At 39.1% G+C, this 23,389-nt stretch overlaps 1 protein-coding gene across 1 annotated transcript; it reads left to right on the forward strand.

Annotated features, from left to right (window-relative positions):
* The first annotated feature begins 4,606 nt into the window (after positions 1–4,606).
* On the forward strand, positions 4,607–19,514 carry LOC309868617 (ATP-dependent zinc metalloprotease YME1L1-like). The gene is made up of 3 exons (XM_082738670.1): positions 4,607–4,846; positions 18,883–19,032; positions 19,442–19,514. The coding sequence occupies exons 1-3, from the start codon at positions 4,757–4,759 to the stop codon at positions 19,448–19,450; spliced, it is 249 nt and encodes an 82-aa protein (XP_082594796.1). The 5' UTR covers positions 4,607–4,756; the 3' UTR covers positions 19,451–19,514.
* Positions 19,515–23,389: the final 3,875 nt, after the last annotated feature.

Genomic DNA, 23,389 nt, shown 5'->3' on the forward strand with positions numbered 1-23,389 from the left:
AAAGAGAGAGGGAAGCAGGCTCCCTGCCGAGCAGAGAGCCTGATGTGGGACTCGATCCCAGGACCCTGAGATCATGACCTGAGCTGAAGGCAGTGGCCCAACCCACTGAGCCACCCAGGCACCATGTTTTTTGTTTTTTGTTTTTTTTTTGTTTTTTTTTTTTTGACAGAGAAAAATCACAAGCAGGCAGAGAGGCAGGCAGAGAGCAGGGGTTGGGGCAGGGAGGACAGGAGCAGGCTCCCTGCTGAGCAGAGGGCTGGATGCAGGGCTTGATCCCAGGACCTTAGGATCATGACCTGAGTGGAAGGCAGATGCTTAATCCACTGAGCCACCGAGGTGCCCCTTGTTTAGTTTTGTTAATCTTCTTTATTATATTTCTTGTCTCTGTTTTATTTATTTCTGCTCTGGTATTTACTATTGCCCATTTTACCCCAACATTTATTCATTTGTTGGTTTTCTGCCTGGATGGTTTATCTACTATTGAAAATAGGGTATTAAAGTCTTCCACTCTTATGGTATTGTTTGTTTCTCTCTTCAGACTTTTTAAAAAAGTTTTATTTATTTTATTTTATTTATTTTTTTAAGATTTTATATATTTATTTCACAGACAGAGATTACAAGTAAGCAGAGAGGCAGGCAGAGAGAGGAGGAAGCAGGCTCCCTGCTGAGCAGACAGCCTGATGCGGGGCTCTATCCCAGGACCTGAGATCATGACCTGAGCTGAAGGCAGAGGCTTTAACCCACTGAGCCACCCAGGTGCCCCCAGATTTATTTATTTTAGAGAGATTGCATGGGGTAGGGGCAAAGGCAGAGGGGACGGGTGTCTTAAGCAGGCTCTGCATTGAGTACAGAACCTGATGCAGGGCTCCATCTCATGACCCTGATCATGACCTAAGCCAAAACCCAAATCTGGATGCTCTACCAACTGTGCCAGCCAGGCGCCCCTCTCTTCAGTTCTAGTAGTATTTGCTTAATATATTTCGGTGCTCTCGTGTTGGATGCATATATGTATTTATGATTGTTGTATCTTCTTGATCAGTAGATTCTTGCATCATTCTATGATGGCCTTCTTTGTCTTTTGTTACTATTTTTGGCTTAAGGTCTCTTTTGTCTAATGTAAGTAAAGCTACTCCTGCTCTCTTTTGGTTTCCACTTGCATGGAATATCTTTTTCCATCCATTCACTTTTAGCCTATGTGTATTAAAGCTGAGGTGAGTCTTTTGTAGGAAGCATATATGTGGGTCTTATATATTTTATCTGTTCAGCCACTCTGTGTTTTTTTTTTTTTCCTGGAAGAATTCAGTGCATTTTCATTTACAGTAATTATTGATAGGTAAAGACTTACTTATGCCATCTCATTGTTTCCTAGTTGTTTTATAGTTCCCTTATACTTTTCTTTTTCTTTGACTTCCTTCCTTTCTGAATTGATGATTTTCTATAGTGGAAGATTTTTTTTTTTAAGATTTTTATTTATTTATTTGATAGACAGAGAGAGATCACAAGTAGGCAGAGAGGCAGGCAGAGAGAGAGGGGGAAGCAGGCTCCCTGCTGAGCAGAGAGTCCGATGTGGGGCTCGATCCCAGGACCCTGAGATCATGACCTGAGCCGAAGGCAGAGGCTTAAACCACTGAGCCACCCAGGCGCCCCAATAGTGGAAGCTTTGATTCTCTTTTATGTATCATAGGTTCTCTTTTATCTATCATAGGTTTCTGCTTTTTGGTTACCATGAGGCTTACAAGAAACTTCTATATGTATAGCAGTCTATTTCATACTGATAACAATTAAACTTCAATCACATGTGAAAACTCTACACTTTTACTCCCCTTTTGTATTTTTAATGTCACAGTTTACTTCTTTTTATATTGTGTATTCATTAATAAATCATTGAAGGTGTAGTTTTTAATTTCATTTGATTTTTTTTTCAGTGTTCCAAAATTCATGGTTTATGCACCATACCCAGTGCTCCAGGCAATACGTAGCTGTAGTTATTTTTAAAAACTTTGCTCCTTTAACTGTTAAACTAGAGTTAAATGGTTAACATACCAGTGTTGCATATTTATTTGCTTTCATGTTACTAATTATCAAACATTCACTTAAGTTTCAAGTACTCCTTTCAGCATTTCTTGTAAGGCAGTTCTAGTGATAGTGAGCTCCATCAGCTTTCGTTTTTTAGGCTAAGTCTTCATTTTGCCTTCCTTTTTGAAGGCAACTTTGCCAGGTTAAGGTATTCTTGGTTGGTAGTTTCTTTCTCTCAGGATTTTGAATATATCATCCCATTCTCTCTTTGCCTGCAAGGTCCCTGCTCAGGAATCTGCTGTAGCCTCATGTGGCTTACACTGTATGATAGTTTTTTCCTCTTGTTGCTTTTGAAATTTCTTTCTTTGTCTTTTATTTAGTGAGTTACATTATATCGCATCTTGTAGATCATTTTGGGTTGAAATTTTATGGTGACTTATTATTACCTTCATTAACTTGGATCTCCAAATCTCTCCCCGAGGTTTGGGAAGTTCTCAGCCATTATTTCTTTAACTAAGCTCTTTACTACATTTTTCTCTCTTCCTTCTGGGACTCCAGTGATCCTTACGTTGTTTTTTGTTTTGTTTTGTTTTGATGGTGCCCCATAATTTTCATAGGTTTTCTTTATTCTTTTTCATTCTTTTTCCTTTTTGCTCCCCTATTTGGATAATTTCAGTTAATCTCTCTTTTATGTCACTGATTTCTTATGCTGCTTTGTCAAGTTGATATTGTAGCTCTCTATTGAAATATTCAGTTACTGTATTCTTCAGGTCCAAGATTTCTGTTTGGTGTTTTAAAAAAATGTTTTCTCTTTTTTGAGCTTTCCTTTTTTTCTTGTATTGTCTTCCCAATTTTGTTGTTTATATGTGTTTTTTAATAGTTTCATAAACATCTTTAGAACAACTGTTTTGAATTATTTGTTGTGCAATTCTTGGATCTCCATTTCTTTGGGACCGGTTATAGGAGATTTACTCTATTCCTTTGGTGGAGTCATGTTTTCCTAATTTTTTGTGATTTCAATAGCCTTTTGAAGTAGTCACCTGAACTTTATGGCCTGACTTGGGTAATATAGGACTTTGACCTCAGAGGGGGGCATGCTGATGCAGGGCACCAAGTGTGGGGTGTGGGTGGCATGGTTCTCTTTGGCTAAGGCCACGAGGGTCCACAGCATTGACAACACTGTTGTCATTGGTAAGCCTTGAAGGGATCCATAGTGGTTTCAAGGGCACCTGGGGTCCTCAGTGACACTTCCTGGTACAATGGTTAGGGACCAGGCATGTAGTGGTGGTGGCCAGAACTTGTGGTGGCATACTTGGCTGCAGCGTCCAGCTGCAGGTGCCTGTGTCATGTCATGTGTCAGTTGGGCATGTCATGCAGTGGTGAGGTCATGGAAGGCAGCAAAGGACAGGCCCAGCTACAGGCTCACTGGCATGCACTACTGTGGCTGTTGGGTATTACCATGGGTGTACAGCAATGTAGACTCTTGACAGGATTCAAACCTGGGATATGTGGGTGCACAGCTGGTGGGGCTAGTGACAGAAGACAGGGCCTAGTCCAGGCCCACAAGCAATTATAGAATCCCTGGCTGTTGGTGTGCTCCGCTATGCCTCCACAATCATACTCCAAGGCCTGAAAACGTCAGCAGAGGCCAGTGACAATTATCAGGCTTGTCAGGGTTGCAGTGTGCAAGTGCACAGCTAGATAGGCTGGCCCTAAGTGCACACATGTTGGTGGGGTCAGTGTCGGGGGTCTAGACTGGCATCTTACACTTGTGCAACAACAGAGGCCTGGGCTGCCTGCTGGTGCGGTTTCCAGGCTCTTTTCACAGCCAAAGAGGGGAATTAATGGGAAGAGACCTTAATTCCATTGAGGCTATTGATTTTTTTCACTGGCTAAACCTGCCTGGCTTCACTGCAGTGGGTCCTGCTATGTGGCTGCTATTAGTAGCTACTGTGTTTCTTCTTGTTCCTAGTCATCTCTGTATATCTTACTTTTGTTGGTCTCTGGGTGGGGTAAAACTGAATCGGGACCTTTGTGTAGTACCCTGAAAGCCTGGAGAAGCTGGTCACTCACTCTGCTTTTCCTTTTTTGGTAAGTGGAACTCTCTCTGGCTGGGGCCCTTGGCACTGAGCAGTTCCAACTTGAGGGGTGAGATGATGCAGGCAAAATGAAATGTTCTTCTTTTCTTGTGTAATTATTCTCAAGTGTTTTTGCTTTACTGTGTTACTAAAATTTCTTAAGAGGACTCCTGAGCTCTCCCAGAGCCATTTTTATTCATGGATAGCTTTCTGATTATTGATCTTTGTGAAGGGATGGAGGTCTCCTACATTGATATTTTGGTGATGTCACTCCCAACTTTCCCAGATTTTTAAATTCACTCCAAAATTTGTGAATCATTGTGCTATATAGTAACAGAGGGAGAAGTCAAAAACCATGTTTTATTGATCCTGAGTTAGCACAATTCCTTATATTGACAGTCATTAAAAATTTTACATTATTTACTTATTATCGCTGTTACCCTTGTAATTAATTTTGGAAATAAAAGCTATACTATTTTTATTATTTCCTTTATCAAGCTCTAGAAGGCCATACCACAGTCTGAGGAGTCATCAGTGGCATCGCTGTCCATCAAAGTCAGCTAGCTTATCACCAGACCATCTCAGAAGAGCAAGAGAGGCCCCTGCAGAGCATCTATTTGACTCATGTTGACCCATTAAGAGTACAGTACAAGACTCACAGCATGGGGATGTCTGCTGGAGATCCCACTAAAGTGGAGACCTTGGCAAACACCATTGGAAGAAATAAGCAACAGGGGACTCCTGTTCTGAAGGTGGGTCAGTAAAAGGCAGCAGTGGCCACACCAAATCTGCATTGGGAATAGTGGGCCTCATTAAGCTGCACTATGTAAAGATCCTTCCATATTTGCACTATTTAGACAGTGCAAGCAGCATAAACACTAAGAGTTTGAATCTGTCCATTCCAGCAAGACTGGAAGCTTGCAAAGAGTCCCAAGAATTTATCAGGGGAGCTAGGGTTAACAATTTTGGATTTGGGGGGAACCAATGTTCATGTTGTCATTAGATGGTTGAAGCAGTAATCTTACGAAGCTAAATGAAACATTTCTGCCATCTATAGGTTCAAGGGATTTCCTATAGCTCCCAATGGAAGACATGGCCAAAGAATTTGGATATATCCTTAATTGGACATACTTTTATGAAGGTTTGTAAACAACTCCCATACGTTATCTAAAGTATTGGTTTGGTCAAAAGAATCTTTAGACTTATTTAAAAATTCTTCAGTTGTAGCACAAAAATAAAAGGGGGAAAGTACAAAGATCTGAGGTAACAAAGAAATATAAAAAAAATTAAATATATGGATATATAGTAGAAAATGAAATTGTAAACTAGACCATACTGGGTGCTTTTAGACTATCTTTAAAAATTTGTGTTTTAAGTATGATAGGACATCACTCAAAGATTATTTTAAGATTTTATTTATTTATTTGAGAGGGAGAGAGAGAGAGAGATCATGAGAGCACAAGCAGAAAGGAGAGTGAGAAGCAGGAAGCCAGAAGTGTGGCTCCATCCCAGGACCCTGGGATCATGACTTGAGCTGAAGTTACACTCTTAATTGACTAAGCCACCCAGTTGCCTGTCATTGAAAGATTTTAAGCAATAGAGTGGCATTATATGAATTTATGTTTTCAAACTTTGCCTTTTGGAACATAAGGAGGCCAGAATGTAAAGTGAAAGATCTTTTAGAAGACAATTGGAATTTTCCAGGTAAGGTATGTTGATAGCTTGGACTAGGGTAGAGATAAGATATCTTTTCAGGTCTGAGTCAACTAGACAGTGCTAGATTGGACTGGGAGGCCCAGGAAAGGGGGAATCAAAGATGACTCCTAGGTTGGGGCTTGAATAGCTGAATATGTAATGGTATCATTTGCTGAGGTGGTGAGGAATAGAAAGGAACATATTGAAATGGGAAAGGGAAAAAGAAAGGGAGTGTTCCATTAGGGACGTAGGAAATTTGAAATGCTCGATAGACAGCCAGTTGGGGGTGTTGAGTAGTTTGGTCCATGAGACTGGAACTTGGATGAAAGTCTGACCCAGAAATATAAGTCAGCGTCTGTATATGGTCTTCCAAGCTATGCAACTAGATGAAGTCATTTGCAGAGAATTTGTATAGGGAAGAGGACCCGACCTGAGCCCTGAATCCCTGAAGCCCTGAAACATTCATTGTTTCAGCAGTAGGGAAGCCAGCCAAGGAGCCAGGAAGAAATTTTCCAAAAGGGAGGAGGAAACCAGGACTATGTGGTGGCAGAAAGACAGTGGGGTCAACATTGAATACAGTTGAGGGCAAGAAAGTCCCCATTGAATCTGGTAACCAGGAGGGCAAAAGCAGTTTCAGTGGCTTGTTGGGGAAAGCTAAGGAGGGACAAGGGAGATGAAGAAGAGACAGTGGGGTTGGAGGCAGGCCCGTGCCTCTCTCCTCTCCTTCAGGACGCTTACAGAAGAGGGAGGGCTGGTTTACCCATCAGTGGAGGGAAGGGAATTTCAAATTATTACTTCAACTGCTTTTCTTACTAGGTGATGGGGAGATGACTCAATTTTTTTTTTAATCCATACATTGATAAACATTGAATGGAGCTGTATATGTGCATATAGGCATGTTGTACATCATGCTGAGTTCGATTTAGTTTGACCAAATATTCTTTTAACTTTAAAATGTATCTTTATAGACTTCACCATGACAGTAAACATCTATTTATTGCCTGCTGAGATTTCTTCTAGTTCAGCTAATGCTCTAAATTGAAATTGATCATAGCCCCATCTTGTGAACTTGTTTAGCGAGTGAAGGTACAACTGTGTCCTGTTCTCTGTTCTCTATCACTCTCTCTGGAAGACAGTCAAGGCTTTAGTGAGCTTACTGGCTATCTGGTAAATGAAGACAAATCCAAACATTTGGCCACTTTGCTTTATTTTTGTTTGGCTTATAATTTCAGTGATTCTATGTTAAACCCATAATTTTGTGGGAGAAATAGAGGCTCCTGAGCTAACAGTGATACAGTGTGAAATCCAGACTCATTCCAATGTCAGGAGGCTGTAGCAGTTTCTAGGAAGTGTCAGAATTCTAATCATCCCTTGGGTTCTGAAGGTAGAAGCAGGAGGTGTGGCCCTTCCATGACACAGTCAGTTAGGGAATTTTCTGATTGTGTAAATGATTGAAACTTTTATAGAAAAATTTTAGAGATTAAAATTAGAAAATAGAAATCATTCACCATCCAATCACTTGAAGACAGTTGTTATTATCATTTTTGTATATTCTGTTTTGGAGCATAGGATTTTGGTGCTTATTTTTAAAGCCATTGAGATCATTATATAGAGAGAGCTATGTGTTTGATTAAGGTTTGAGGGCTTTGAGGTTATGTAGGAAGTTAGAGATAATCTATCCATTTCTGTTTGTGAATCAGGAACACAATGATATTCAGACTGGTTTCTCTAAAGCCAGGCCATGAGGATTCATATCCTTAGGAGTTTGCAGTGGCCTATTTTGTGCAGTGAGATTGTAATAAATTTTTGCTTTCTAACTTCTCATGGACCCTGGCAAACACTTAAAGTCTTAGGCAACCTGAGATTTTGACTTTGATGAGTCACTGTGATTTATGGCCACTCTGACCACAGGGAAGTGGTTGTTTTAGATGTTGGTCTTGAACTAACTGGTGGGTGGTCATGGTGCCTAGCAGGGGCTGGCTTTAGAATTTGAATTGCAACAGCTTTATTTTGAATGACACTGGTATTTAATAGCTTTACATGGTCTCACTGCCTGCAGACAGGGGGCCATCAGAACCTCAGTAACAAGTGCATCTGAGGCAAGGATTCACTCAAAAGGACAAGAGCATCTTGATTGGGGATAATTATTTGCTGCTTTTACAATCTGTTCTTCAACCAGTACCACAGGCCAAGAATTTAATGCAGCTAATCAAGTGTATGAGCTTGATAACTAGCAAGCAAAGGGCTTGTGCAGGTGTGTGTTGGCTGCTCTCCTTTTGTGCTTTTTTTTCCCCTTTAGATTGTATTTGCTAAGATTTTATTTATCTGACAGATGGAGAGCACAAGCAGGTGGAGCTGCAGGCAGAGGGGAAGGGACGGGGAGAAGCTGGCCCTCAGCTGAGCAGGGACTCAAGCTCAGGACCCTGGGATCCTGACCTGAGCCAAAGGCAAAATGCATAACCAACTGAGCCACCCAGGTGCCCCAGTTAATAGTGTTTGAACTGAATTCAGAGCCAAGGGAGGAATCTATGGAGGGACTAAGCCATGGATATGCATGGTTTATAAAAGCCTTTAAGATTCATTCCCCACTTTGACATCCAGAGCCTGTAACATCTCAAACCCTAGAATGCGGGGTCTCCAGTAGAAATGACACAGGGATTTGTCCCACAAGGCCTCTAGAGGCACACTTCACCAATAGCCCCTTTATTTCAGGAACTTGCTGAAAGTGGTTCTCCTGCTGAAATAGTTCTGGCCATGAACATTCCCTGGGAAGCTGAGTTCACAGACCTAAGATGTTCCATACCAAGGGGGCAGTATCCACTGTGGCTCGGGACTAAAAACACCGGTTCCTGGGAGAGAGTGCAGGCCCTGCCACCACGTGGGAGCCCACACTGATGCAGAAAGATGGCCCTCAAGGGAAAGTGGAAACTGAACGGGAAGAGCTGCTTCTCAGGGTCTGATGCCAACTGCTTCCCTTGCCAGTTTAAAGGAAAAAGAGAGAGAGAGAGGATTATCTCAAATGACAATCCCTGAGAAAAGAAATGAGTGACTCCCAGCCCCTACCACATCCTTGTCCCACAAAAGTGGTAAATCTCATAGTATCAAATCTAACCTCTTTTGAGATATTCTCTCAAGAGTTTTAAAAATTGAGATATAAAAGGACTCGTTTACAAAAACCAGGCTCTGAACTGTAGAGAGCAGATGGTTACCAGAGGGGGGATGGGTGGGGGCATGGGTGAAATAGATGAAGGGGATACGAATACATTTATAAAATTAAAACAAAAAAAGAAAAGAGAGAGTGCACTTATGATGAGCACTGAGTAATGTATGGAAGTGTTGAATCATTATCTTATACACCCGAAACTAATTTAACACTATGTTAATTACACTGGAATTAAAATTAAAACAATAAAATGATTGAAATTAAAAATGACGGCGCCCCAATTAAAAATGAATGAATGAATAAATAAATAAATATAAATAAAATTCATGGTTTAAAAATGCACATATCAGTAATTTTTAGTATATTAACTATCACTATTGCCAGTTTACCATTAACTAAAACCAGTAACAAATTCCAGAATATTTCCATCACACCAAAAAGAAACCCCACATCTATTAGCAGTCCGTCATATTTCTCTCTACCTCCACCACCTGGTAATCATTAGTCTACTTTTTATCTCTACAGATTTGCCAATTCTGGATAGTTCATATAAAAGGAATCATATAGGGTGTAGCCTTTGTGACTGACTTCTTTCACTTCAGCATAATGTTTTCAAAGTTCATCCATACTGTAACATGTAGCAACTCCCATTGGTTTTTAGAAGAATAATTTTTCGTTGCATAGATGAGCCACATTTGTTTATCCATTCATCAGTCGATGGCATTGGATTCTTTACATTTATTTTTAGACATTTATTTATTTATTTATTTATTTGAGAAAAAGAGAGACTGCAGTGGGGAGGTACAGAGGGCAAAGGGGAAGGAGAGAAGCAGACTCCCTGCTGAGCACTGAGCCTAGCTGAGCTCAGTGTAGTGACCCTGAGACCAGGACCTTAGGTGAAAGCAAGAGTTGGGTACTCAACTGAGCCACCCAGGTACCCCTGGATTGTTTTTGTTAATGTGTAGGTATGAAAAACAATTGCTGTGTAATTTTATATGCTTTAGATCCTTCATAGTGAGGCTGCTGAGCTGTGTGGCAAGCAAACAGACACAAAATCTGAGGTCCTGAAGTGCAGCCAGTCTAGAGAAGGACAGTCCAGGCTGCAGCGGCTTAAAGAATGAAGACATGGAAAATTCATCTAACCGAAATTGAGCAAATGAGCAGTTAAAGAGAATGATTACTTAGACTTTAAACTGAAATTGGGGACTTTAATTTTTGGATTCGTAATGCACATGGACAGCACTTTACCCCTTTGGGACTTCAACTAAAAGATTTTGGATTTTAATTTTTTAAGATTTATATCTTTTAATTATATCACTGTGAAATTAACAATGGGAGGTTTTTTAAAAATTGAATTTAGGAGTATCACGGTATGTTGATATATGATTTTTGGAATATTTTAATTCAATTTGGAATATTTGATTTCATTTTAATGTTTTAGTGCTGTTATCTGACCTCATTGCAGAAACTCTGAGAGGCTACGTTGGACCATATAGCTGGGCAAAATTTGGAATGGGAAATAGAAAAGAAGTGAACATTCATGTTTAAATTCAGAACAGCCACTGAGATCATTCAATTAATATACCATTCTGTCCCATTTCAGAGCCTAGAGAAAAATCCAATTCTATTAGCAGTAAGAAAGGTCCTAGAAAGTCCCAGAGAGATCCACAAATGAGTATGGAAGGGCAGTTATTTTCTTATAACAAAGATTTTCTTCACTATGATAACTGCGTATTAGTTCTATGCTAATAATAACTCATTGACTAATTTTTAGAAGAAATCTAAAAAAAAAAAAACAGAGAACTACATTTAGAATACAATTTTTAAAAAACAGAGCGAAGTTAACTCTTCTATCCAAAGGTAAAGGAAAACGACAAGGAATGATGATTGTATTATCACTTACTCTTCCATCTGGGAAATGGAAAATTTCTTTTGCTGTAGTTTTTTAAGCAGTTAGATTACAGAGACATTCAAATGTGAAAAAAATAGTTCTGGATTTTCCTCTCCTAGCTGAATCACTGCTACTTCCACTGCCAGGAGTGTAAAAACAGTGATTGGACTTTGGCCCTTCAGTTTTTTCTCCTTGGGCCAAAGTGGAAGGTAAATTTGGCCATTCTTACAAGCATAGGCCTTGAGCCCTTTCCTGCCAGCATGGGAAAGAGGATGGAAACCAGCTATGCTCTTTCTGCCCCTGAGCTTTAGCACTGTGGGTTTTCCAGAATTTACCCATTTACTGCTCCTTTGCATACTCTTCTCTGGAAAGGAAGTCAGTTTTCCATTCCTGACATTATATCTTAATTTGGTGCAAGGTTGTGGTATAAGATTGGACCTTTTGTTTGTTTGTTTGTTTCATCATGAAAGACCTGTTCTTTACTGTTTTTATTTTTTAACTTCATGTCATTCACTTTTGAGAGTGATTTCGAAAGGGATTTCAAGAAGGGCACCTGGGTGGCTCAGCTGGTTAAGCATCTGACTCTTGATTTCGGCTCAGGTGGTCATCACATGGGTCATGATCTCATGGGTTGTGGAATTGGACCCCATGTCAGGCTCCATGCTCAGTGGGAAGTCTTCTTGAGATTCACTCTCTCCTTCCCTCTCCTTCTGCCCCCCCCTTGCATGCCTGCTTGCTCTCTCTCTATTTATTATTAAATAAATAAATTTTAAAGAAAGAGAGAGATTTCAAAAATGTATGCGTATATGGCCATTTTATCCTGAACTTAGGACACTTAAAAATGTTTCAAATCTCCTTTAAAAAAAGTCTGGAATATTTGTTTAGTTAATGTATGGACACCATGCAAGGTTCTGAAGCAGAATGTCATATACATTAAAAGCCATCTCTGGAATTTTGAAGTTAGAGAAAAATTCTGCAAAATATCCCACGTAGCTGTCTAATTCAAGTAGTGTTAGGAAGCTCACCTACTTTTTTTTTTCTTTTTCAAAGATGATTAAATATAACACAGTCAGAATTTCACATTCTACCTGGCATATGGTGAGTGTTCAACAAATGTTGGCTTTTATTGTTACTACTCTTTAATTTGCTCAGACACATGTGATCATCACACAACAATTTTACCCTAGGCTTATGTAATACTTTTTTGCTTTGCTTCACTCTCCCCAACCTGGCTCTTTCATTCTTCACTTTTTTTCTTTTCTTCTTGCTCTGGTCAGTTCCACAATCATCCTCTAAGTCTGCTACTATTTCTATTCTCATTGTTCCTGTCAATAACTCCCATCAGGCAAATAGTGCAGATTTGTGTGTTTACTTAAAAAAAAGATTCTATTTATTTATTTGAGAGAGAGAAAGAGAGCACATGAGTGGTGGGGGTTGGTTTAAGGGAGAGGGAGAAGCAGGCTCCTGTACTTTATAGAAGCTAGTCCTATAAAGTACAAATGTGTTTCTTCTTTTTTTTTTTTAAGATTTTATTTATTTATTTATTTGACGGAGAGAGACAGCAAGAGCAGGAACACAAGCAGGCAAAGTAGGAGAGGGAGAAGCAGGCTTCCCAAAGAGCAGGGAGCCCTAAGAGGGACTCCATTCCAGGACCCTGGATTCATGACCTGAGCCAAAGGCAGATGCTTAATGACTGAGCCACCCAGGCACCCACGAACATGTTGAGGTATATTATTAAATTTAAACATGAACTATTTAAATTACTGTATCAACTTATACTAGGAGGTCCTATAAGTTTAAATGCAGACCACCCAAATATTATTGCTTATGGGCATATCCCTTTAGTCTTCATGGACAGATGTGAAGTAGCAGAATGCCTTTACAATGCAAAAGGTCTGCTTCTGCTTTCCATGGCACATTTTGTATTCAAAGTAAGGATGCTTGTTAGTTAGCTCATGGCATTTTCCTTTAGTCTATAAGATGTGCAGCATTTGGGAGGACGTCTTAGCTCATGCTCATCTTATGCCTTTGGTCAACCCAGACATTTCTGGGAAGAAGGATTTTAACACTTTTTATAGCATTACGTTTTCTGGAATTCAACCTATACTTTCATGGACTCTTAAAAAATCCAGTCATGTGTTGTTTCCAGTGCTTGGAATCATCTCTCAAAGACATTTGCTGATTACCATTTTAATGCCTATAACATGTCGTAGAGCTCTTTTCCATGAATGCATTACCTAATTAAGATCTGTCTCTGATTCAAAAATCAAAGTAGAATCATGGAAACTATTTTTTCAGGAAATTAGATTTTCCTGGCTGAGATAGCAATAAGTCTGATTGACAAGGAAAACTCTCCAAATGAACAATATTCTAAAGGAGGAGTATGAGGTTTTATCTGGGAATTTCAGAACACTGAGAGAAATGATTGTTTAAGGTGGGTCTGATTTTGGCAATGCTTCTTTAATATATTGAAAAAGTGAGATAAAATTTTTATTTTTACTTTTTTGTAACCACAGGATGGCACCAGTTTTCTATTTTTAAACGCTTGGCATTGCTATTTTTCATTTTTTTTTTTTTTTTACATTTTTTAAAGATTACAAGCTGTTTAGGGACATTTGGTTATAACTTTCCCTCAAATACGGGCTCATAGTCTATAAGGCTAAAGTTACGGTATTAAATAAGAATTTGTAGGTAGAATAAGGTTTATAATATGCATCGCATATGCATGGGATTGATTGGTTTAAATGGTTGAAATCTCAGCCCAAGGGAAAGGAGTTTCTCTGGGGGTTTTGTAAGTGAAAGGGCATTGGGCAACTTAAACTGGGTTACACCACGAGAAGTCAGATGTAAAGTGGTCTTGGCCAGGAGTTCCCTGTCTGATCCAAGGGTATGAGCTGGCAGAGAATATAGGCAGGAGGAGGAGGCTCAGAATGTCAGCTGTGCTGAGAGTTGAACTCTCCTAGAAATGATATTTTGAAGTGAGGGGAGTACTGAGGTTGTGTTTGAGGAAGGAGAAGGAAGAGATCAGTGTGCCTAAGCGTGCCTAAAGCAGAAGCAAAAAGTAGAAGGCAATTCCACTCACTTTTCAGCTCTGACCTAAATCTGTTAACATATTCTGGTTTAGCAAATTGTCCTGGGCCTACAAAAGACAAATGAAGGGAACCAATGGGGAACCAGCTACCTTCCTGTCATAAATGCTGTTGTAAGGCTGTTGTCTAGCTATAGTTCTAAGACCTTCCTGTCCTCACCGTCCCTTCATTCCCTGTTTTCCTTTTCTTCATCAGTCCAATTCCTTTTGGTTATAAGTCGTAGAAACCCAGTGCAAAGTAGCTTAAACACAAGGGAATTTATCCACACATGAGACTTAAAAGTTCAGGGTTTGAATAACTTCCAACAGCTGCATGTAGATGTTCCACTGTTGGTTCTGTTGTTGTTGTTTATCCCCTGTTGTCTTCATTCTTCCTCACATCTGTCCAGGTTACAGGATAGACTGCCCCAACTGCACTAGACGTTCACGATTTTCATAGCCATCAATCTCAGAAGCCATTAGTTTCTCTCCCAGTATTCCTACAAAGACCCTCATTGATGGGTCTGGGTTGTGTGTCCACTTAGCACAAGAATTATATGGACCACACAAGGTGCAATACTCAAAAGAAAAGGTTTATGGACAGATTATAAATGTAACCCATGCCCATTATATCGTCCTAAGAAAGTATCTGGATAGGTACATGGCCCCAGGCCAATGTTTCCAATGTAGTAAGAACTAATCTACTAAATGCAGGGAAAACGCACAGCTTATAATTATGGATAAGGACTAGATCTAAGTTTGGAGATCTTCAACCTAGGAGGAAAGTCTCTTAGAGAGAATTAAAGGTTTGATCTGTTGTTACCCTCTAGTATTTCCTGTTCTTTTTAGTCATTTACTTCTCTGGTAAGCGTAACGGTGGGCAGGTTGACTTGAGAAGAATTTCTGGTCTCAGAGTCTCCTGAACTAAAATCAGTCTTTTCCCCTCTCCCTCCTTCTATCCCTCCCTCTGTACCTTCCCACCCCATCACCAAATGTGACTGGATTTCCTTTGACCCATTGTATGTAGGACTCGTTCGGAATCCTGGAATGAGACATCCAACAGAAATCTTGGGACTAAAATTTTTGTGTTCAAAGCAGGGAATTGGAGATGTTTCCTTATACTGATGTGTGGTCATGTAATTGTGTCAATAATGAAAGCTCTAGATGTAGTTACTTTCATTAATTTCTATCTCACAAAGTTGTGTAGTAAGTGTTCTGTAGTGAGTGTCTGGGAAGATGGCTCCTGCCAAATCTGGAGAATATAAGAAAAGAAGTGTTCTTCTGGGTAAACATTCTTAGTGCCGGGTATTAGAAGCTTTTGTAGAGCTCAACAGAATACTTAGACGTTTAATTATATAGTCATGTATTTTAGGTTAATTTTATTTTATAATGGGTTGACCCATTATATTAACATGATGACTGTGTTTTCTTGTGGAAAACTTGGAAACAGACTTATAATAAAATGTCCCCCTGCCTCCCCCTCACTATGAAAACTAGATTGCTTAGTTTGAAAGAATTGATCATAGTCTTACAATGATAGTTTCTACACTATTTTACACAGCATTCTCAGAGTATTTAACATTTACTCTGACAGCAAAGCTGTGGAAAGCTTCTATCTGAGTGGTATGAACCAAAAAGCAGGTAAGAAGCCTGACTTTAAGGACTAATTTCTACCCTGTTAATTGTCCTATTGGTCTTAAGGAAATGAGATAGACAATCATCCATTTTTAGTGGACTAAGAAGGCACAATGTCTGAAAAGTTGGCATGTATATTAGAAATTCCTTCATTAGGAATGATGTCCAACATCTTTTCAAGTACCTGTTGGCCATCTGTATGTCTTCTTTGGAAAAATGCCTATTCAGAGCCTCTACTCATTGTAAAATCAGACTGTGTTTTGTTTTGTTTGTCTATTGAGTTGTATGAGATCTTCATGTATTTTTGATATCCGCTCTACTCCAAATCCTGTTTCTATGTTCCCTTTTCATTGACTGGCACCACCATTCATTTGGACAGGCTAGTTTTTCACTCATCCTATCGACGACTTAATTATATAATTTTTACTTTCGAAACATCTTTGGAATTCTTCTGTCAGTTTCTACCATAGTCTGAATAACAATTTTTTTTAATGTGGAATACTGCATTATTAGCCTTAAAAATGGCTTTCTTGGATGCAATCTGACCTTCACCCTGGCAGAATAACCCTTTCAAATATGAATCTGTTGATACCACCGCTTAGAATTTCCCCTTTACATTGAAGATAAAGACTCAGTTTCTAAACATAAGTCACCAGTGCCTATATGATCTGGCCCCTCCCTTACACTCTGGCTTTCTCCGGCACCACCTCCCTCACTCCTCTATGCTCCAACCTCTCTGGCCATGCTCTCTCTTCCCAGAGAGTCTTCTCATATGAGGCTTTTCTGTCTGGATCACTCTTCTACCTCTCCACTACTTACCAGGTGGATTCCTATCTTCCGTGATATAAGCTCAAGCTTTAGCTCCTCAAGTCTGCCTTTGTGGACTTGCCTTGCAGCTCTTTCTTGGTGCTTATCACTGATAATTTTACATTTGCTTCTATTATTGTTGTTGGCCAATAATGCCTGTCTTCCCTACTCAATTCAAGCTCTACAAGGTCATGACTTATGTCTGCCAATCATTAATTCCATAGTCCCAGGCAAGAGAATGTAATAGGAGCTCAATAAATAGTTAGATGAAAAATTTCTTATATTGCTTTACACTTACTTTTCTATCTAAAAGAAAGCAGTGTGTGATTACTGTTAGGTTTGGGCTGTCTTGAGCATTGTTGTGAAGTGGTCAGCAGAACCTTCAATGGCATACATGAAAGGGATGTAGCAGGCTACTGGGTATGTTCTTCCAGAAGAGGTTGTGGGTAGAGTAGCCCAATTTCTCAGAAGAAATAGATGTTGCTCCCACCTTATTTCCTCTCTAGCCATGTAAAAAGCAGACTAAATGGAGCAAGTTAATTTAGCATAGTTTTAGATGAAGCCTCACACTATTCCTGGGATGGGATAGCATTATAGGATAGTCAAGGTGGTCTGAGATTGGCTGTGGACAGTTGCAATTAGTGTTCTTTCCATACACATTGGGAAGCATGTCGAAGTTTCCAGAAGTGTTACCCAAAATAAAAATCTTGTTTGCCTACTTAAATGCTGTTCCCACCTTTTCTGGGGATGTAGAGCCTTTATTGCATTCCAGTGTGTAACCCTAACTCATGTGCCTTGAGAAAGATACAGTATCCAGACCCCAGCAAGAAATTCTAATGGATCTAAGCCAGTCACTGTGACCCGGTTTCCTTGTCAGTTATTGAATCTGATGCGGGCATGCCACTGCATGTGAGAGGCCTTCGTGTTCTTGGAGAAAAGGCTCTTCACTTGTTATCAGAGGCACCTGGATAAGCAGTCCCCCTCCTTCTGCTCAATGCTGTTGTGTGTGAATGGGGTCCTGAGAAGGCTACATCCAGCTTGTGACGTGGGAAATAGTCTGCAGATGAGAGACATGCTGAGCATGGCAGAGAGACAGGGTAAAAAGCTCTGAGCTGCAGCCTAGTTCTCCAGACTCCAGCCTCCAGACTGCCACCAACCCACCATCTGTCTAAAATGTTTTAATGTAATAATTGTATTCTTCTGCTTTCTTTTTCTTTTTTATTTTTTATAAACATATAATATATTTTTATCCCCAGGGGTACAGGTCTGTGAATCGCCAGGTTTACACACTTCACAGCACTCACCATAGCACATACCTCCCTAATATTCATAACCCCACTTCCCTTCTCCCAACTCCCCTCCCCCCAGCAACCCTCAGTTTGTTTTGTGAGATTATGAGTCACTTGTGTTTTGTCTCCCTCCCAATCCCATCTTGTTTCATTTATTCTTCTCCTAGCCCCTTCCCTGCTTTCTTGTCAGTTTCCTGCTGTAGTATCCATTTGGCCTCTGCCAACCATTTTTCTGTTCTCATCTTTAAATATGGCACCCCCTCTGATCCTCTGCTCCGCTTGTTTCTTGGCATTTAAAGTCCTGTCATACAAGATCGCTTGCCATTCCTGACTGCTAAGGCCTGTTATTTCATGACTCTGTCACAGTGTTTATGCTTTGTGTTCCCTGTGGTTTAGAAATCCTATTCTCTGTGATGCCTCTCTTGACTTCTGAGGTAGCATTTACTTTACCACCAGACCTAGAACCTCTTTTTTCTTTTCTTTTTAAGATCTTCTTTACTTGAGAGAGGGAATGCATGCAATCAGAGGAGGAGCAAAGTGGGGGAGGGAAAGAGAAGGGAAAGAAACTTCAGCAGACTTCTTGCTGAGAGCTCAGAGCCTAATGTTGGGCTTGACCCCATGACTCTTAGATGATGACCTGACCTAAAACCAAAAGTCGAATGCTTAACTGACTGAGCCACCCAGGTGCTCCCAGACCTAGAATTTCTTTTCTTCTCTTTTCTTTTTTTTTTTTTCTGTTTTTAGACCTAGAATTTCTAACATAATATCAAAATGATTTAAAAAAATTAGTTATTTGTTTATCTCTCCCCAGTAGACTGAAAACATTCTGATCATTGGTTATTTATCTTTACATTTTCACAACCTATACAAGTCCAAGTTTGTAAAAGGTACTCAATAAACATTTAATAAATTAATGAGGCTTTTCCTCTAGTAGAGATAAAGGAGTGTGAACATCAAACCATTGGAACCCTGAGTCCACAGGTGACCTATTGTTTTCAATATTGTTTTCTTACAGAGAGTTTCTTTCTTAATTGACTGATGGAAGGGTAAGTTCCAGGGTTAGTTTCCTTGCCGTTGATTAGGTAATTTATTTTTAACTCTTAGTGTAATTCTTCTGATGGTCAACAAAAACTAGAAATTCTAGATTTTTTGAAGGGATTTTTATTGCAAGTGATCATTATATTATAGGGCAGTGTTATTTATATAGTAAGTCAGTACTGATGCCTTGTTTGTGTATTTAGGGGTTCCTATTGTTGGACAGGGGATCAGAAGTTGAAAGTTTGGACAAACTCATGAAAACCAAAAATATACCTGAAGCTCACCAAGATGCATTTAAAACTGGTTTTGCAGAGGGTTTTCTGAAAGCTCAAGCCCTAAGGAAAAAACCAATGGTAAGTTGATTAGACACCATCCATATTGGGGAAGAATACCTAAAAGGAAGTCAGAGTCCTACCTTTAAATGGTTACACATACTTTTTCCAACACATATGTACCTTTTAATTGGTTATATTCCATTATATTTGTAACTTAAGCTGTGTCAAAATGGAAATACCTGTTGACACTCTCCCTTTTCTCAAATGAGAACCAGAGTCAAGGACAGAAGCATGAGTTCCTTCATGAGGTTTTTGATAACAGGGTGCTGAAAGGAAATCATGGCAACTATATAAAAGAATGTCAGGTTCCAAAATTGCGTATGATGGAATATGATTACCATCAATAACCTAATTCTTGCTTTTCGTCAAGGTGTCATTTGTCATTGTTGTTATTTGATTTAATTTTTTTTTTCTTTTCCTCCTCCAGATTCTCTGAGATGAACTCATCCGATTCTCTTCGTTCTGCTGCTGTTTGGCATTTATGGACTCTTAAAAAACCCATTTTTATCTGGTAAAGTCTCTTTTTATTTATCTGACTTTTATTTTTAATCTTTTAAATACTCAACTTTTTTTTTCATTTTCTGCCTGAGACAGGAGAGAAGAAGTATTTCCTGTTTTGTTTTTGTTTTTTAAAGATTTTATTTATTTATTTGACAAAGAGAGAGAAAGATCACAAGTAGTCAGAGAGGCAGGCAGAGGGAGCGGGGAAAGCAGTCTCCCTGCTAAGCGGAGAGCCTGATGGCCTTGATCTCAGAGCCCTGAGACCATGACTTGAGCCTGATGTGGGGCTTGATCCCAGGACCCTGAAATCATGACTTGAGCTGAAGGCAAAGGCTTCAGGTGTCCCAGCACCTGGGTGCCCCAGCATTTACTGTTCTGGTGCCACCCGTGTGCCCCAGCATTTACTGTTCTGGTGTCTAGGCCTTTCTTTCCTAAGTCAACACTTCACAGATTGGTTCAAATTGAGGTGATTTTTGCATTGAAGTAGAAAAGTTTTAATCTGTTATGGTTACATGCCAAGTGCATTATTAGGGCTCATTATATTTACATTGCTTTGTGGGTTACAAGAAAAGTTCCTTTAGACACTGTACGAATTTCAAGTTTTATTTTGAGAAAATAATTAATATTTTGTTAATGTTCCAAGGATTATGTTAGAGCAAAAATGTTAGCTTAGTGGTTGGTTTTCCAGACTTCTAGAAAGTTAAACCTGTCCAATTATAAAACTTAAAAACATGTAGAATAATTGTATAATAAGAATACAAAGACATACTAATAAATTTATGAAAAATTTATATATAATACATAAGTATATAAAAATTTGGGGCTCCTCGGTGGCTCTGTTGGTTAAGCATCTGCCTTCAGTTCAGGTCATGATCTCAGGGTCTTGGATCGAGATGTCTGCACCTTCCCCCACTTGTGTGCTTTCTCTCTCCCCATCTCAAATAAAATCTTAAAAAAATATATGTATCTATATATATACACACACACACATATATAAATTTAGTATATAATTAAGAATTGCCTCAAGTGATTCTCCTAGTTCTCAGTTTACCAGTCTAAAATGAAGTAATAATGCCCATCCGAAGTAGTTCCTGTTGCTTTCTCAGCTATTCAGTTTTTACCTCGTGTTTTCTATGTTCTTTATGATTGGTTACCTTGAGAGAAAAAACTGATAACAATTAAAGATTAACAGTTGGTCTGGATCAGGACTTCATCCCAGAACTTGCATGTTACCCCAGATATTTTAAGTTTTTGTGGCATCAAATCTTAGATGAGATTTTAACATCCAGGAATATTCTTTTTTTTTCTTAAGATTTTATTTATTTGACAGAGAGTGAGTGCAAACATGGGGAGCACCAGGAACAGGGAGAAGCAGGATCCCTATTGAGCAGGGAGCCGGATGTGGGGCTCAGTTTCAGGATCCTGAGGTCATGCTTAACCGACTGAGCCATCCAGGCACCCCAAGAATATTCTTTTTATAGCTAGTCACCTTTTGTCTCCTCATTTTCAAAACACAACCAGTGTAGGGACACCATATGATCGATATTGGAGGGGTGGGGTTAGTTCTGGCTATTGTTTTATGTTTCTTAATTTCTTATATTAAATCAAAATATATATCAAAATATGAAGTGCACTGCCTTATAATTTCTTATAAGGTTCACGTGGTTTGGCTATAAATTTAATTTGCATAACTTATAAAGTCTCACTGTGTAGATCCTTAAATAAACAATGTAGTGGGCTAAAACTGTTAGTGTCCAGTGTATATTTCCTCTGCCAACTTGTGTAATCTTGGTATGTTAAGTGTTTTCAGCAAAACTCTAGTTTTGCTTACTGATCTTTTTTTTTTTTTGCATCTAAATTTCTGTCTTAAAGACAATATTTTTGTCTTTTTCTCAGGAAATTAGAAATTGCTCTATTTACTCACTTACATCTGTTCAGTAGGGAAGTTTAACCAAAGGGGAGAGGTTTTAAGATAGTTTTGTAATAGTTCCCTGTAGTTGATCTGAAGTGTTTTACTGTCTTTCCAAGTTTTCACTGTCATTCTTAATGATATTATTACTGATATATATCATCTGAGGGCAAGTAATAACAGTTGCTAGAGGAGGAGGCTGCATGAAAAGTGAAATAATCTTTTAAGGTATACACTTAAAAAAATATGCTAGTGCTAGCTTTTATATTGGGTTTAAGGCAGTGTATCTCGTGGTGTACATCCCTGACCAGTTGTATCAGGATAATTTAGGGTGACGGTTAAAAATGCAAACAGTCCTGGACCTTTTTCTAGAACTACAAACCAGAATTCTTGGCCATGGCCTGGGAACTTGCATTTATACATTTCTCAAGTGATTTTTATGCAGAGTTGAGTCTGAGAATGATTGGTTTAAATTTCTCTTGTTAGATATGATGAGGGACGAGGGAAATAATTTTTCATTTTAAAATATTTATTTATTTGACAGAGAGAGAGAGAGAGAGAGATCACAAGTAGACAGAGAGGCAGGCAGAGGGGGAGGGGAGGCAGGCTCCCTTTCTGGGCAGAGAGCCTGATGCGGGTCTCAATCCGAGGACCCTGAGATCATGACCTGAGCCGAAGGCAGAGGCTTAACCCACTGAGCCACACAGGTGCCTCAAATTTTTGATTGGAAGGTGTAAAGATGTTATTTAAGGGGTCCCTGGGTGGCTCAGTTGTTAAGTGTCTGCCTTCAGCTCAGGTCATGATCCCAGAGTCCTGGGATGGTGCCCGCATCAGACACCCTGCTTGGCGGAAGCCTGTTCCTCCTCTCCCACTCCCCCTACTTGTGTTCTCTCTCTTGCTGTGTCTCTCTCTGTCAAATAAATAAAATCTTAAAAAAAAAAAGATGTAACTTTAATGTGAGTCATTTGTTCCTTCAACATGGTCTAGAAATCTGGAAGATGTAGTTTCTTTACTTCACTATGAATTAATGTATGTAAACTTAGATATAATTTTCTGTACTTTCTTACATCTGAATAATAGGGTGGTTGAAATTTTAGGAAACTAACAAATATATAAAGAATTACTTTTGTTCTCTTTAGTCTGCTTCTGGATAACAGGGATTGATTCTGCAGTAGATCCCGTCCACATGAAAAATGTCACCTTTGAACATATTAAAGGAGTCAGTTAAAATGTTTACCCTGCACTCTTCAAATATTATCTAATTATATAAGACCAATATTTGATTTTAAAGGTATAAAATAGAAAATATATTTATTGGTCTCTACCTCCAGTTTGAGGCACTAAAACTCTTGTTATTCCCTAAATGACAAGAGTACTAAGTGCATCTTTGCTTCTGCAGTTTGGTCTTTGATGCTGATGTCTGACACAGGGCTTCCTGGGTGATGGCAGTGTCATTTGTATGAGGCCACTCTGGTGGACTCCTGGGTAGGGCTGGACCCTAGAAAAAATGAAGCCGTGATTAGAACCTTGGAAGTTTTAGCTTCGCTGCATATACTCCAGCCCTCTTTTAGGTATTGGGGCAGAAGAAATAAGTCTCTGCTGTCATTTATAACAGAAACTAAACCATGATATTGCATATGAGGAAATAATAATAGAGTGTGCTCAAATGTGATGAAGCATTATAGGAAAAATATGGAGCAGCATGAAGAAGACTGGGAGTTTTGAGGGAAAGATCACAATTTTATTTTTATTTATTTATTTTTAAATATTTTATTTATTAGAAATGCAGCTTGCATTTTCATGGTCTTTTTGTTTGTTTGTTTTAAACACCATCATTCTTACTAATGAAATTTATTTCAGAGCAGCAAATATTTTGTTAAATAAAAAGTGAGTCACTTCAAAATCTGAATAACTATAAAAGTATGCTTAGTATTAAAAGAAAGATTAACCCCAAATCTCAATCCT

This window comes from Mustela nivalis (genome assembly GCF_964662115.1).
Source record: "Mustela nivalis genome assembly, chromosome: 7".
Classification (NCBI taxonomy): Eukaryota; Metazoa; Chordata; class Mammalia; order Carnivora; family Mustelidae; genus Mustela; species Mustela nivalis.

Coding starts and splice junctions, on each gene's coding strand:
- LOC309868617 (XM_082738670.1), top strand. CDS start 4,757: ATGGGGATGTCTGCTGGAGATCCCACTAAAGTGGAGACCTTGGCAAAC. Junction 4,847..18,882: donor AGGGGACTCCTGTTCTGAAG/GTGGGTCAGTAA, acceptor TTGTGTATTTAG/GGGTTCCTATTGTTGGACAG.